Raw genomic sequence first — 16,485 nt, forward strand, 5'->3', positions numbered from 1 at the left:
ACTTAACACTCTGAAATTCTGAGGCTGTAGTGACTGGTAGGGAAGGCATCCCACAGATGATTACTCCAGGCTTCTTACCAGCTCCTCCTTTAGGTGGAATGTCAACAACGACCTCTTTTTTAGGTCTCAGGAGGCAGACATAGAGCTGCCCCAATATGGTGAACAGCAGATAGATAATATATCTGCTTTAGTGTCAGGCACCACTTCAAAGGAAGAGGGCTTACAAGTGATTAATTTTGCTGACTTCCCCCTAAATGAATCTCAAGTTAGTGTTTTGTCAAAGGGCTTCTCCTTTTCCCCTACTCCTGACTTTGACCTATTTACATGGGTCAAAGACATAAACCTTTTCGCAAGGAAATGGGCCCTACATAAATATCATACCAACCTTTCAAGAAACAAAGCAGGAAGTAGTTATCTGGATTCAGTAGCTTTAGAAACCCTGATAGACCTTTTGGAGGAGCGAGAGCCCCTGTAGCCCCCTTATCTTCTTTAAAATTGAGAAGTAAAAAGACTCCACCTTTTTCCCAGTATCATTGTATAGATAGCTTTGTAACATTAGTCACTCAAGACATATCTAGGATTACATTGAAAAAGGGGTCTAAACCCTTAAATCTATCTAGAATGTAGTGGGGTGCTCTAAAGTCTCTACAAGAAAACAGAGATATCGAACTGAAACCTTCTGACAAACGAGGCAACATAATCGTCCTTAACAAGGAGGACTATGTTGCAATGGTAAATCGAATATTATTGGATGACAAGACCTATGACATTCTAGCTAAGAACCCTAATAGTGAATACTTGGGTGAACAAAGAGACCTACTTCGGGATGCCCTATCCAATGGCCATCTGGGTGCTGTATAATCCCAGTCCAGTGGTGGCAACCTTTTATGCATTACCTAAGGTGCATAAGCAGGTGACCCCAATTCCAGGAAGACCCATTGTGTCAGGAAATGACAACCTGACACAGGAGTGTAGTAAATATGTAAATGAAATCCTGATTCCCTTTGTGAGCACCCTCCCCTCGTTCCTGAAAGACACCAAGGACACGGTGTGTAAAATAAGTGAAATCACTGTCTCAGACCACACAATTTTGGCTAGCCTAGACGTAGAGGCCCTGTATAGTAATATTCGACACGATCTAGGTCTGAGAGCGGTGGCACACTTTTTGAAAACAAGGCACACAATTTCATGCGCACAATCAATTTGTTTTGTCACCACTTCATTTTGTCCTCACACACAATTTTTTCACTTTCAATGGTAAATTCTATCACCAGATAAAGGGTTCGACCATGGGCACGGTGTGTGCACCTACATATGCTAATCTCTTCTTAGGGTGGTTGGAAGATACTATAGTTTTCACGAAGGACAACGAAAAGTACACTAAGCACATTTCTTTTTGGGGCCGTTTTATTGATGATGTTTTAATTTTGTGGGATGGTGATGGGTTACTTTTTCAGGAGTTTGTAACAATATTGAACAGGAACGAGGTGGGGATGCATTATACATCTGAATTTCAGAAGGAACAGATCAATTTTCTTGATCTGACAATCTCTAAAAATGAAAGGGGTCACCTGCAGACTAGCACTTTTAGAAAAACAACCGCGACAAATAACTTGCTACACTGGACGAGCTGGCATCCCGTATCTCTGAAGAAAGGGATCCCTACGGGACTGTTTCTTTGGATGAAACGGAACTGCTCGGATGAACGGACCTTTGAAACAGAGAGTATGAAACTAACAAAACGTTTCGAGGATAGAGGCTACCCACAAAAATGGATCAAAAAAGCTTTTAAGAGAGCTAAGGAGAGTCCTAGATGCGACCTATTGAGGAATCGAGAAAATGAACTGGGTGAAATTAGAACAATCAGATGTAAAGGCACTTTTGATAATAGATCCAGAGAAGTCAATGACATTCTGAAACGATACTGGCCTATACTTCTGTCTGATGAAGATTTAAAAGGGGTTTTGAGGGACTATCCCGGGATAACGTATAGAAGAGGCCCAAATTTGCGTGACAAATTAGTTCATAGTCACTATTCGGTGGAATCTAAACAAACATGGCTCCAAAATCCAATCACGAGCACATGTCCATGTGGTGGCTGCAGTTTGTGCACATACCTAAAGTGAAGGAGAAAATTCACCAATCCAGCAGATGGGAAGATATATAGACTGATGGATTTTGTAAATTGCCAGAGCCAGGGAGTGGTTTATGGTGTTCTGTGCTCATGTCCTATGTTATATGTCGGTAAGACAATACAAGAACTGAGACGACGGATATCAAAACATGTGAGTTGCATAAACACCCGTGCAGAAACACCCTTGGCAAGACATGTGTGGACCAAACATAAGGGAAACCCGAGGGAATTACAGTACTTTGGGATACGTAAAATCAAGATGGGTCCAAAAGGAGGCAGCCTGCACAAGATTCTATTAAAGGAGGAAGCGAAGTGGATCTTCCGTTTGAAAAGTTTGAGCCCTTCAGGTCTTAATGAAGGGTTCACTTTTACACCGTTTATCTGATGAAAAGTTGTGATAGATATAAATAAGAAAAAGTAAATAAAATATAAAAATATAAAAAGAAATAAAAACAGGGAGATTTAAGTGAGCGCTTCATAATATATGAGATTGTAAGTGATCAATATGAAGAGGATTGTTTAATATTTTAGTCACAATGGTCGCTGTTAGCAAGTAATATAGATCATGTAAAAAGTATTTACATATATGAGATTTGAATAACATCGAGTCATATTGATTATGATGGAATTACAATAACACCAAAAACAGAGATATCGAAAATGTGAATAAAATAAAAATTACAAAAAACAAAACAAAACATTGAACAGTGTATTAATAAGCATAGGACTAATACCAAATATACAGGAGAAACATCATAAAACATTGTGAAAAAGTATTGACATCATAAACATAATGTCGGAGAATGAGTGACTTGACAAGTGAACTTTACACCTAGAATAATATCCTAAACCTAAATACCATGAGGAAATAGTGATTATATAAAAGATAGATACTCTGAGCTAAAAATATCTAACAGCCCTGTCATGCGCACAGAAATCCCAGTATGTGTAAAAGTTTAAAGTCGGATGACATGCGCAGAACCCCGGGAGGATGAAAGGACTTGCGCACCACCCGCCTGTGGATTGGCTGTTGACGCGTGTGCACGGCATTACCTGCAGACGTGCGGTCACAGACGCGATACGGGGGTGGAGCCTAGCCCGTTCCCAGGTATGTATTCTACAGTCCGATTGGATCAGGCTGCTATGACACACATGGAGGTGTGTAAGTACACAGGTAAAGATATGGCGATTGGTCTGACAGCTACATTGTGCGACAAGAGTGGAACAATTGACTGTGACGTCAGACTCGGAGAGCATAAAAGCCCCGAGCGGACATGTGGAGCTCTCACTCTGCTACCAGCCATCCTTGATAAAGCCACATATGGTGGCGAAACATGTAGGATGGTAGCAGTGAACCCGATTTTAATTGCACTAGTATCCACCAATAGAACTAAGCAAATAAGAGGTATTGCACACTGCAGGTGCAATTACCTCATAGTGGAATAAGCTCAATGTACTATTAGTCAGCACTGGATAGTGCTGAACTTCCTTCCCTAAGCTAATTCTGACTAAGAATAGCGACACAATACAGGGAAGGATAGTGGACTAAGCTGGTGGAACTAGTTGTGGTTTTAATTATTAATTCCCTTAATTATAAATAATTTGATTAAAAGTTACGTTTTATAGGAGTAGGGAAGAAGAGGGAATCAGTGCCTTGTGGGCACAATTGTTGTCTGGTAGGGAAGTAGGCACTGGGGCAGGAGCTGGTGGTGGTGGCATGGGTCCGGCTACAGCCCCTAGTGGCTCTGGGACAGGGACACAATTTTCTTCTGACTCAGTCCCAGACTCTATGACCTGAATAGCCAGCCTCTTAAAGGCGGGGAAGGACAGACTGAGGTTTTGCACTGCTAACATCCTCAACTGGGCTTTGTCCCACTTATTATGAGCCCCATCAATAAATCTGTCCATCAATACTTTGTTGCCCTGATCGGGAGTTATACTATCTAGCTTTTAAACAGTTTCTAGGGCATTCTGTAGGGCTACGGCATAAGCTCTTAGAGTCTCACCTGGTTTCTGACTCCTCTCATACAACCAGAGACGTACCTCTGACGGAGAATGCGACTCAAATACCTGGTCCAGCCCTTCAAAGATCTGCTCTACAGTCGCCTTCTCAGAGTCGGGCCAAGTGTGTGTTAGGGTCACGGCAGGTGGTGGAACCTCTGGGCCAGTGTGGATGATGACGTGAGCCGTGCCAGGGAGCGGAGTCTAATGTGCCGCTGGTTTTCACCAGAGCCCGCCAAAAAGCGGGATGGTCTTGCTGCGGCAGGCGGCACCCAGGTCGCTAGCCCTGGCATGACTCGTCCACACAGGTTGTTGTTATGTGGCATGGCACACAAGGAAACTGGCAAGACGTGATCAACGTAGCAGTAAGTCAGGGGAGGCGGCACAGGTGCAGTGTCAGGTAACGGAACAAGGATCAGGTACACAGATATCAGGAACACAGTATGCTTTCTCTAGGGCACAAAGGCAACAAAGGGAGGAGCTGATACTTAAAGACAAGGTGAAGGTGTAGACACTTAATTAAATGAGTACTGGCCCTTTAAATGTAAGAGCTCCGACACGCGCGCGTTCCCTAGAAGGCGGGGGACACACGCGCCAGGGCTGCAGGAACAGAAAGACCAGGGAAGTGAGTGGCGGGCTGGGATTTGCATGCCGGCAGCGAGGACATGACAAGAGAGCGCTCATGGCCAGTGTGTCTGGCTGGAGAGCAGATGTTACAGTGCGGAATTCCTCAAGTGCTGGTCCTTTTAGTTGTCCTGTTTAGCTGCTGCACCTGTTGATTAGGAGCAAGAGAGGAAAAGACAAACAATCTCTGGATCTTCTCCTTGAAATCCCTCAGGGTGAAGGGGGCTCCGTTATAGATAGGGAGGACAGGATTCCCCAAAAACACTGGTGCTGATGCAGGAAAACTTACATTGTTGACGTGAACTGCAAGCGGAATTGTCAGCATTCCGACCGCTGGAGCAGCAGACGCTCCCGATGCTGGTGATGAAGGGGCACTGTCGCTGGGTAGATCTCTTTGAGTGCGCTGTCACTTTTTTAGATGATTTGAGTGTGCTGTAGTTTTAAGATGATTTGAGTGCGCTGTCGCTTTAAGACATTTGGTAAGGTGCTGCAGCAGCTTAATCTTGGCTGACTGGGACCCTCTGAGTGGCGCTCCCCCACTATATGGCAAGTACCCGGGGACACTGCTGGGCACTAAGGGGTTAATGCGAGTCGCCACCAGTGCTGGAGACTTACTGCAGGAGATCGTTGGTTTATGCAGAGTCTGCGCTGCAGTGGGTGCTTGAATGTATATCGCAGAGCGGACGTATCGGTCGGAACCTTCAATATGGCTGCGCCCAGGGAACTTCCTGTTTGGTCCGGCCGGTAAAGTCTTCCCCCGTGCAACACGGGGCGGATCTTTAGTTCCTCCTCGCACACTAAAGAGGCGTCACCGCTGGGGACTGACGGGGCGGAGCTGTGGCCGCTCGCGCGTGCAGGAGACACCAGACTATGTTTAACCCTTTCAGGTACTGACTTTACACACTCTGCAATGGCAATTAACAGTCTTTCCTTCACCTCCCCCTCTATTTTGCCAGCGACTGCCAGTAACACTTTGCAATTAGAACAGTCCAGTACACTTTTCTGGCACAAACTTTTTCGCATCGCCATGCGATTTTTCTTGGACACAGTTCAGATTCGTGGGGGAGGACTTGTGGCATATGGCACACACCCGAATCCTGTTCGTGACGCCAAAAGTTTAGTTATGGGGTCATCAGGTTGTGATGTGAGGTGTAAGGGGCAGATGGTGTTGCCCAGGGGTAGATGGTTTTAACCCCTTCGTGTTCGTGACGCCAGGGTGAGGTTTGCCTATGTAACCACCCGAAGGTAGTACCGCTAGTCCTAGGTTAGGCAGGGGCAAATAATAGTCGAAGGCCAGGTTAAGGTTAACGGTAGCTTTAACTGAGGTAGACAGATGGTACAGTCTATACAGTTCGGCCAGGATCCCAGAGAGGTGACCAGTAACACAGGGGACCTCGCAGCTTGCTGGGACTTGCAGTGACTTAAGAGACTATAGGTGCAGGCCACGCTGACTACAATTGACTTGACTGAAGATGATGACAGCAGATAAAGATGACTTACTGACTTGTGGCTGCAATTTAGGTTGAGGCCTCCAGATGTGCTGGACACTGACCCTGAGACATCTGGACTGGACTTGACCTCAGCAGAGAGTGAAATACAAGAGAGAGATTGTAGTACCTCTCCCTCTTATAAAGGGGGGCTTAGCAAGGAGCCCATAGGCTAACTGCGGGTCACCTGGTGCTCTCTGGGTAACAAACATATGACTTAAACATGTGACAAACATTCTCATGTGACCAACAATCATGTGACCAACTTCAAAGGTCCTTTGCACTTAATATACAACCTATTCACATTATGGGGGAACACTGCAGGAGAGCCCTGAGGACGTACAGGGACTCAACCTGACAGGACTGTAGGAACATATCCCGTACTGGGACATCACACAGGGAGAGAGCCAGATATTACACCCTGTGACTTCTTTCTGTGGGGACAACATCTGAGCAACCTGAGACAAGGAATCACTGAAACAGTGTCCATATCTGAGAAGATGCTGGTCGCGTCTGGACAGAACTGGACATCCGCCCAGACATCTGCCGTGTCACCAAAGGAAATTAATGTGAATATTTGTAGTGAATAGATAATATTTGGATAGATAGTGCGTCTTTTCATGTTAAAGCGGTTATCCACCATTAGGTGATTTTAGTACTTACCTGCCAGACAGTAATGGACATGCTTTGGAAGGGCCCATGCTTGTCTTTGTGCCAAATGTCTGTGTTGTGAGTGTACCATAACGCTGGTGCTTCCTTTTTGTGAAAGGGCTATTTCTTGTTGGAGTTCACTCCCTCCAACTACAAGTACCGTCATCAGTGTAGGTAAAACTAATTGTACTCCTGTATTATAAGAGGATGGCTAAGCTGAATGTAAGACAAGAAAGGTGTTGAATGTTTTCAATATTAACCAGTAATATTGTAGAGTATGTAGAGTATAATAGAGAAAGTAACTGAGCATAGCAGGAACTCAGGTTCAGTACAGGATAAGTAATGTAATGTATGTACACAGTGACTCCACCAGCAGAATAGTGAGTACAGCTCTTGAGTATAATACAGGATATAACTAAGGATCAGTACAGGATAAGTAATGTAATGTATGTATACAGTGACCTCACCAGCAGAATAGTGAGTACAGCTCTGGAGTATAATGCAGGATATAACTCAGGATCAGTACAGGATAAGTAATGTAATGTATGTACACAGTGACCTCACCAGCAGAATAGTGAGTACAGCTCTGGAGTATAATACAGAATAAAACTCAGCATCAGTGTTACGCCGAGCGCTCCGGGTCCCCGTTCCTCCCCGGAGCGCTCGCCTCATCCTCGTTGTTGCAGCGCCCCGGTCAGATCCACTGACCGGGTGCGCTGCGGTCCCGCCTCCAGCCGGGATGCGATTCGCGATGCGGGTGGCGCCCGCTCGCGATGCGCACCCCGGTCCCCGTACCTGACTCGCTCTCCGTCGGTCCTGTCCCGGCGCGCGCGGCCCCGCTCCCTAGGGCGCGCGCGCCGGGTCTCTGCGATTTAAAGGGCCAGTGCACCAATGATGGTGCCTGGCCCAATCTTCCCAATTAGCTTAATTAGTTTCCACCTGTGCACTCCCTACTTATACCTCACTTCCCCTGCACTCCCTTGCCGGATCTTGTTGCCCTTGTGCCTAGTGAAAGCGTTCCCTTGTTTGTTCCTAGCCGTGTTCCTGACCTCCTGCCGTTGCCCCTGACTACGATCCTTGCTGCCTGCCCCGACCTTCTGCTACGTCCGACCTTGCTTCTGTCTACTCCCTTGTACCGCGCCTATCTTCAGCAGTCAGAGAGGTTGAGCCGTTGCTAGTGGATACGACCTGGTCACTACCGCCGCAGCAAGACCATCCCGCTTTGCGGCGGGCTCTGGTGAAAACCTGTAGTGACTTAGAACCGGTCCACTAGCACGGTCCTCGCCAATCCCTCTCTGGCACAGAGGATCCACCTCCTACCAGCCGGGATCGTGACAGTAGATCCGGCCATGGATTCCGCTGAGGTGCCGCTGTCAAGTCTTGCCGACATTTTCACGATGATCACCCAACAAAATCACCAGCTGGCATACTTGTCCTCCGTGAAACAGCAACTGAAGTCACAGTTACAGCAGCTGCTGTCACTGACACAGCAGCTGCAACTGCAACAACCATCTCCTCCGCCGTCTCCTGCAACTCCTCTGCAGCGTCCGGCCATGGATTCCGCTGAGGTGCCGCTGTCAAGTCTTGCCGACATTTCCACGATGATCACCCAACAAAATCACCAGCTGGCATACTTGTCCACCGTGACACAGCAACTGAAGTCACAGTTACAGCAGCTGCTGTCACTGTCACAGCAGCTGCAACTGCAACAACCATCTCCTCCGCCGGCTCCTGCAACTCCTCCGCAGCAACCGGCCGCTCCTAACCCCTGCTTGTCCCTGCCGGACAAATTTGATGAGGACTCTAGACTCTGCCGTGGTCTCCTTTCTGGAAAGGCCTTGTCTGGGGCCACAGCCACAGTCCAGTCCTTCTTCGCTGAGGTCCGTGGTGTCTTCGAGGAGCCTGCCCGAGCTTCTTCTGCCGAGACTGCCCTGCTGAACCTGGCCCAGGGTGTTTCTTCCGTTGGCGAGTACGCCATTCAGTTCCGTGCTCTTGCTTCCGAGTTGTCCTGGAATAGTGAGGCTCTCTGCGCGACCTTTAAAAAAGGCCTATCCAGCAACATTAAAGATGTTCTGGCCGCACGAGAGACTCCTGCTAACCTACATGAACTCATTCATCTTGCCACTCGCATTGACATGCGTTTTTCCGGATGGCGTCTGGAGCTCCGCCTGGATATGGACTTTGTTCGCACGAGGCGTTTTTTCTCCCCGGCTCCTCTCTCCTCTGGTCCTCTGCAATCCGTTCCTGTGCCTCCCGCCGCGGAGGCTATGCAAGTTGACCGGTCTCGCTTGACACCTCTAGAGAGGACACGACGCCGCATGGAGAATCTTTGCCTGTACTATGCCGGTACCGAACACTTCCTGAAGGATTGTCCTATCCGTCCTCCCCGCCTGGAAAGACGTACGCTGACTCCGCACAAAGGTGACACAGTTCTTGATGTCAACTCTGCTTCTCCACGACTTACTGTGCCTGTGCGGATATCTGCCTCTACCTTCTCTACTATGGCCTTCTTGGATTCCGGATCTGCAGGAAATTTTTTTTTGGCCTCTCTTATCAACAGGTTCAACGTCCCTGTGACCAGTCTCGCCAGACCCCTCTACATCAATTGTGTTTACAATGAAAAATTGGACTGTCTCGTGCGTTACCGCACGGAACCCCTCCTAATGTGCATCGGACCTCATCACGGAAAAATTGAGTTTTTTTTTCCTCAGGTTCTTTGGCCCCAAGAAGAGGGGGAGACCCAAGGGGGGGGGGGGGTACTGTTACGCCGAGCGCTCCGGGTCCCCGTTCCTCCCCGGAGCGCTCGCCTCATCCTCGTTGTTGCAGCGCCCCGGTCAGATCCACTGACCGGGTGCGCTGCGGTCCCGCCTCCAGCCGGGATGCGATTCGCGATGCGGGTGGCGCCCGCTCGCGATGCGCACCCCGGTCCCCGTACCTGACTCGCTCTCCGTCGGTCCTGTCCCGGCGCGCGCGGCCCCGCTCCCTAGGGCGCGCGCGCGCCGGGTCTCTGCGATTTAAAGGGCCAGTGCACCAATGATGGTGCCTGGCCCAATCTTCCCAATTAGCTTAATTAGTTTCCACCTGTGCACTCCCTACTTATACCTCACTTCCCCTGCACTCCCTTGCCGGATCTTGTTGCCCTTGTGCCTAGTGAAAGCGTTCCCTTGTTTGTTCCTAGCCGTGTTCCTGACCTCCTGCCGTTGCCCCTGACTACGATCCTTGCTGCCTGCCCCGACCTTCTGCTACGTCCGACCTTGCTTCTGTCTACTCCCTTGTACCGCGCCTATCTTCAGCAGTCAGAGAGGTTGAGCCGTTGCTAGTGGATACGACCTGGTCACTACCGCCGCAGCAAGACCATCCCGCTTTGCGGCGGGCTCTGGTGAAAACCTGTAGTGACTTAGAACCGGTCCACTAGCACGGTCCTCGCCAATCCCTCTCTGGCACAGAGGATCCACCTCCTACCAGCCGGGATCGTGACAGTAGATCCGGCCATGGATTCCGCTGAGGTGCCGCTGTCAAGTCTTGCCGACATTTTCACGATGATCACCCAACAAAATCACCAGCTGGCATACTTGTCCTCCGTGAAACAGCAACTGAAGTCACAGTTACAGCAGCTGCTGTCACTGACACAGCAGCTGCAACTGCAACAACCATCTCCTCCGCCGTCTCCTGCAACTCCTCTGCAGCGTCCGGCCATGGATTCCGCTGAGGTGCCGCTGTCAAGTCTTGCCGACATTTCCACGATGATCACCCAACAAAATCACCAGCTGGCATACTTGTCCACCGTGACACAGCAACTGAAGTCACAGTTACAGCAGCTGCTGTCACTGTCACAGCAGCTGCAACTACAACAACCATCTCCTCCGCCGGCTCCTGCAACTCCTCCGCAGCAACCGGCCGCTCCTAACCCCTGCTTGTCCCTGCCGGACAAATTTGATGAGGACTCTAGACTCTGCCGTGGTCTCCTTTCTGGAAAGGCCTTGTCTGGGGCCACAGCCACAGTCCAGTCCTTCTTCGCTGAGGTCCGTGGTGTCTTCGAGGAGCCTGCCCGAGCTTCTTCTGCCGAGACTGCCCTGCTGAACCTGGCCCAGGGTGTTTCTTCCGTTGGCGAGTACGCCATTCAGTTCCGTGCTCTTGCTTCCGAGTTGTCCTGGAATAGTGAGGCTCTCTGCGCGACCTTTAAAAAAGGCCTATCCAGCAACATTAAAGATGTTCTGGCCGCACGAGAGACTCCTGCTAACCTACATGAACTCATTCATCTTGCCACTCGCATTGACATGCGTTTTTCCGGATGGCGTCTGGAGCTCCGCCTGGATATGGACTTTGTTCGCACGAGGCGTTTTTTCTCCCCGGCTCCTCTCTCCTCTGGTCCTCTGCAATCCGTTCCTGTGCCTCCCGCCGCGGAGGCTATGCAAGTTGACCGGTCTCGCTTGACACCTCTAGAGAGGACACGACGCCGCATGGAGAATCTTTGCCTGTACTATGCCGGTACCGAACACTTCCTGAAGGATTGTCCTATCCGTCCTCCCCGCCTGGAAAGACGTACGCTGACTCCGCACAAAGGTGACACAGTTCTTGATGTCAACTCTGCTTCTCCACGACTTACTGTGCCTGTGCGGATATCTGCCTCTACCTTCTCTACTATGGCCTTCTTGGATTCCGGATCTGCAGGAAATTTTTTTTTGGCCTCTCTTATCAACAGGTTCAACGTCCCTGTGACCAGTCTCGCCAGACCCCTCTACATCAATTGTGTTTACAATGAAAAATTGGACTGTCTCGTGCGTTACCGCACGGAACCCCTCCTAATGTGCATCGGACCTCATCACGGAAAAATTGAGTTTTTTTTTCCTCAGGTTCTTTGGCCCCAAGAAGAGGGGGAGACCCAAGGGGGGGGGTACTGTTACGCCGAGCGCTCCGGGTCCCCGTTCCTCCCCGGAGCGCTCGCCTCATCCTCGTTGTTGCAGCGCCCCGGTCAGATCCACTGACCGGGTGCGCTGCGGTCCCGCCTCCAGCCGGGATGCGATTCGCGATGCGGGTGGCGCCCGCTCGCGATGCGCACCCCGGTCCCCGTACCTGACTCGCTCTCCGTCGGTCCTGTCCCGGCGCGCGCGGCCCCGCTCCCTAGGGCGCGCGCGCGCCGGGTCTCTGCGATTTAAAGGGCCAGTGCACCAATGATGGTGCCTGGCCCAATCTTCCCAATTAGCTTAATTAGTTTCCACCTGTGCACTCCCTACTTATACCTCACTTCCCCTGCACTCCCTTGCCGGATCTTGTTGCCCTTGTGCCTAGTGAAAGCGTTCCCTTGTTTGTTCCTAGCCGTGTTCCTGACCTCCTGCCGTTGCCCCTGACTACGATCCTTGCTGCCTGCCCCGACCTTCTGCTACGTCCGACCTTGCTTCTGTCTACTCCCTTGTACCGCGCCTATCTTCAGCAGTCAGAGAGGTTGAGCCGTTGCTAGTGGATACGACCTGGTCACTACCGCCGCAGCAAGACCATCCCGCTTTGCGGCGGGCTCTGGTGAAAACCTGTAGTGACTTAGAACCAGTCCACTAGCACGGTCCTCGCCAATCCCTCTCTGGCACAGAGGATCCACCTCCTACCAGCCGGGATCGTGACAATCAGTACAGGATAAGTAATAATTAATATCATTTCTCACACATATCCCATGAACACATGGTAATTTATTTACAAATGGTACAAAGACTAGCATACAACAAAGCAGTTCATATAATTGTGAATGGATTTTACGTAAGCATACATAAATACAGTATATAAATATAGTAAAAAATAAGAAATGTTTACATATAATAAATTAGGTATAAATAGTGCATTCAAAACCAAGTGCTTCAAAGAAAATGCCCAAAAGTAAAAAAAAAAAAAAAAAAAAAAACAACACAATTTCCTTTGGTTAATAAAAATAATGATAATAAAAGGAACCAAGTCTTATATTATTAACCCCTTAGTAACCACACGGCGGTCACTTTTTACAGCCTCCCAGGTCTCCAATGTCAGCATTGTGGGAGCTAGGCTATCTACATGTCAGTTGGGCACCCACACTAACCACCAGGACCAGAGAAACCTCCGATCCTGGTAGTTTAACCCCTTAAAGGAATACGACAATGAAAAAAACTGTTTGTGCAATAAGGGGTAATACTCTCACTTTCATATCTGCCCTGCTATAAGGATCCAAGAGTTGGCCTATACAGTAACAACATTTGGAATCTTATTCACAAATATCCTTATTTATCTACGGTATATTATCTGTACACTCTGGTCGGCTCAGTTTTGACCTGTATCCGGTTTTGGACTGGACCTAAAACCGTAGTATACTACGGTTTTAGGTCCGGTCAAGAAACTGCATACTGTTCAAAACTGAGCCGACCGGCATCACCGTTTGACTCCAGTCGGCTCATTAAAGTAAATGGAGTCACGGGCTGATCCGGCTGGGGTACGGGAGAGCCCGGTTTGCCCCTCCCCCGCCGGACCTGGCACCTGTATGTAAATAACGTGGTGTGAATGCAGCATTAGTGAGGTCCATCAGTGATTCAGTATTTTTGATGAATATTGGAATCCTGATAGACTCCATTAAATTCAGTGGGTACCATTGGGATGCTTTTATATGGACCAAGCATTGTTATCTGCCTGAGCCATGACCCTAGAGGCTTTTAATATTATTTTTGGTGCCACAAAAAACATATTTCACCCCTATCCCAAGGTACCAAATTTAAAACTGAGTTATTTAAAAAAAAAAGTTTTTCTTTAAACCCATCATAGTGTGTTGGGTTGTGGTGAAACAAGTCTGCACGGAGCACGGAGAATATAAAATTCAGTACAGTCCAATGGGCTGAACACTTTAGGCCACTTCCATTGGATCTTAGCATCTGATTTTGTTTCTCCTTAAAAAATAAATAAAATAAAAATAAAATAAAATTTGGTGACTTGACCTTAATCTTTTCGGCTGTCATGGCCTCTATGAAAACCTCCTTCCAGTGCATTTCTAACTTATTGCATCTTTAGTGCTTCCCAAAATTGCTACTTTTTTCATCATCAAGAGTCCAAAATATCATGGCGATTTTTGTGAAAGTTCAGCTGATATTCAAGCCCCAAGGGGTCCATACTCTCAACATTAGGAAAGTTTTTACTTTCACCGTGATATTGAAACCTGTCTTCTTCATCAACATCCGGCTTAAGGTCCAAGGGGGCCCAGTGAATAACCGGCAGGAAATGGGACAGGGGCAAGTAGCCCTTACCCTTGGATTGCTGCCGCTGTTTGTCTTTGCTCAAGGATATGGCCATCCCATATTTTAGTGATTTATACATATTGTATCCATCAGGGAGGATCTCCTCTTTGAAGGTACAGTCTTCTGCAGAATAAGTGTTCTGGGGGAGGGGAGACAAAATGCAAAAAGAAAAATTAGAACTCTCAGAGATAATGCTGCCCAGCACGTGAAACACAATCCTAACAAAGACAAGGAGGGAAAGGAAAGCAGGGAGCAGGTAGGGTAAGCGATATTCAATGTGTGAGGTCCCATACTCCTGAGTATAGAATGACATATAAGCAGATGATAAGCAACATGAGCCTATCTGAGGCAGGGTTCATATTGAGAAATCTGAGAAATTCCGGGGGCGGCCTGTGCCAAATAAATCAGACGGTGCTAGGCTCGTGCGGACATTGCCACCCCCATAGACAACAATGTATTCCTTGTGAATTCTGCCAAAAGAATGAGCAAGATCATTCTTTCGGTGGAAGAATTTTGTGGAAGTGGAATTTTAAAACAGAATTTTGCTCCCAAAATAAGTCAGAATCCCAGGTATAATTTGTAAAGGTATTATGTATTGAATGCGTATTATAGCAGCCTTTCAAATGTGCTGAGTTATGGTTATTCTGTACCTTTGAACAATACTGTCAGCTAGCAATTTGTATTGGTCTCACCGTCTGAGCGTAGACATTATCAGCTATTTGTTCCCATGAACTTCAGTTCATTCACCCACCCTGACTGAGCCAAAAATAGTGTGAGGTGTGTGACGGTGCAATGAGTACATGAAGGGTCATTTCACTTACTACCTGGAATCCTTGCCCTCTTTAAATGTTAAATGAGTAGGAGCGTACCCTGTTTACAGATCTTCCTATGTACATACACTGAACCAGACACTCCTGTATACAGACCCCAGACCAGACCCCTATTTACAGCTCTTCATATTTACGTACCCCCGAGCAGACCCTTCTGTATACGGATCCTAGACCAGACCCCTGTTTACAAATCTTCCTATCTATGTACCCCAGACCAGAGCCTTCTGTATACAGACTCAATACCAGACCCCTGTTTACAGTTCCTCCTAATTACATACCCCAGACCCTCCTGTATACAGACCCCAAAACCAGACCCTTGTTTACAGATCTCCCTGTTTACATACCCCAGGCCAGACCCACTTGTATACAGACCCCAGACCAGACCCCTATTTACAGCTCTTCATATTTACATACCCCAGACACTCCTGAACTGTATACAGACCCCAAAACCAGACCCTTGTTTACAAATCTCCCTGTTATAACCCCGGAACAGACCCTTCTGCATATGGACCCTATACCAGACCCCTGTTTACAAATCTTCCTATTTATGTACTCCAGACCCTTCTGTATACAGACTCAAGACCAGACCCCTGTTTACAGTTCCCCCTAATTACATACCCCAGACCCTCCTGTATACAGACCCCAGACCAGACCCTTGTTTACAGATCTCCCTGTTTACATACCCCAGGCCAGACTCCTGTTTACAGATCTCCACATTTACATACTCCAGACCAGACCCTCCTGTATACAGACCCCAGACCAGACTTCTGTTTACAGATCTCCACATTTACATACTCCAGACCAGACCCTCCTGTATACAGACCCCAGACCAGACTTCTGTTTACAGATCTCCACATTTACATACCCCAGACTAGACCCTCCTGTATACAGAGCCCAGACCGGACCCCTGTTACATAGAGAACGAACAGACATAAGACAGTGTAAAGTAATCCACGTTGACCTTACATACCCTGTGGTATAGAACACTACTGATGACATTGAAAGGGATCATAAATAATTCTAACTGCACATGTGCTTTATAACATAGCACAACACCTATAATCATTTCCTAAATACACTGCTATGCTATTTCATATACTAAGGATCCATTTACACCCTGCATTATGGCAACTGCAATAAGCTTTTTTTTTTTTTAAGTAAAGTTTATTCAAGTTTTAAATATAAACAAACAAAAAAATCTAAGAAATTCAAAGTCAAGGGCCAGTAGTAAATGGCAGGGTCGAAAAATACCTGCAATAAGCTTCGTACGGTCACAGAACAAGCAATTGGTCCTGCATTGTGTGGTGTCTTTATCTATTATCTATTAGCGAGAGCACAAAGAAACCGCTAAAGGCATTACACAGAGAGACCATTGATATTATTAAGAACTGTAATGCTTCACTTCCCCTGTGGGAGGTGCTGCAGAGAAATCGAACACATATCAAAGTCTTGACAGGGACACTTTAAGGTTATATGGTAGTGAGTCTGCACACAAAGTACTACCCAGCATGGAGAAT

The 16,485-nt window shown here is 47.8% G+C and overlaps 2 protein-coding genes across 3 annotated transcripts in view; one reads left to right on the top strand and one right to left on the bottom strand.

Annotated features, from left to right (window-relative positions):
- The window catches only part of CCND1 (cyclin D1), a 177,362-nt gene that overhangs the window by 140,641 nt on the left and 20,236 nt on the right, over positions 1-16,485 (top strand). The gene's annotated exons all lie outside the window — the stretch shown is intronic.
- Positions 12,559-16,485, bottom strand: part of FGF19 (fibroblast growth factor 19) — a 69,994-nt gene continuing 66,067 nt past the window's right edge. For both annotated transcript variants that reach the window (XM_056527579.1, XM_056527580.1), the window contains exon 5: positions 12,559-14,277. In XM_056527579.1, the coding sequence (XP_056383554.1) occupies positions 13,945-14,277 (333 nt within the window). In that variant the 3' untranslated portion in view covers positions 12,559-13,944. The remainder of the gene's footprint in view (positions 14,278-16,485) is intronic.

The sequence above is a fragment of the Hyla sarda genome, chromosome 6, assembly GCF_029499605.1.
Source record: "Hyla sarda isolate aHylSar1 chromosome 6, aHylSar1.hap1, whole genome shotgun sequence".
NCBI lineage: Eukaryota > Metazoa > Chordata > Amphibia > Anura > Hylidae > Hyla > Hyla sarda.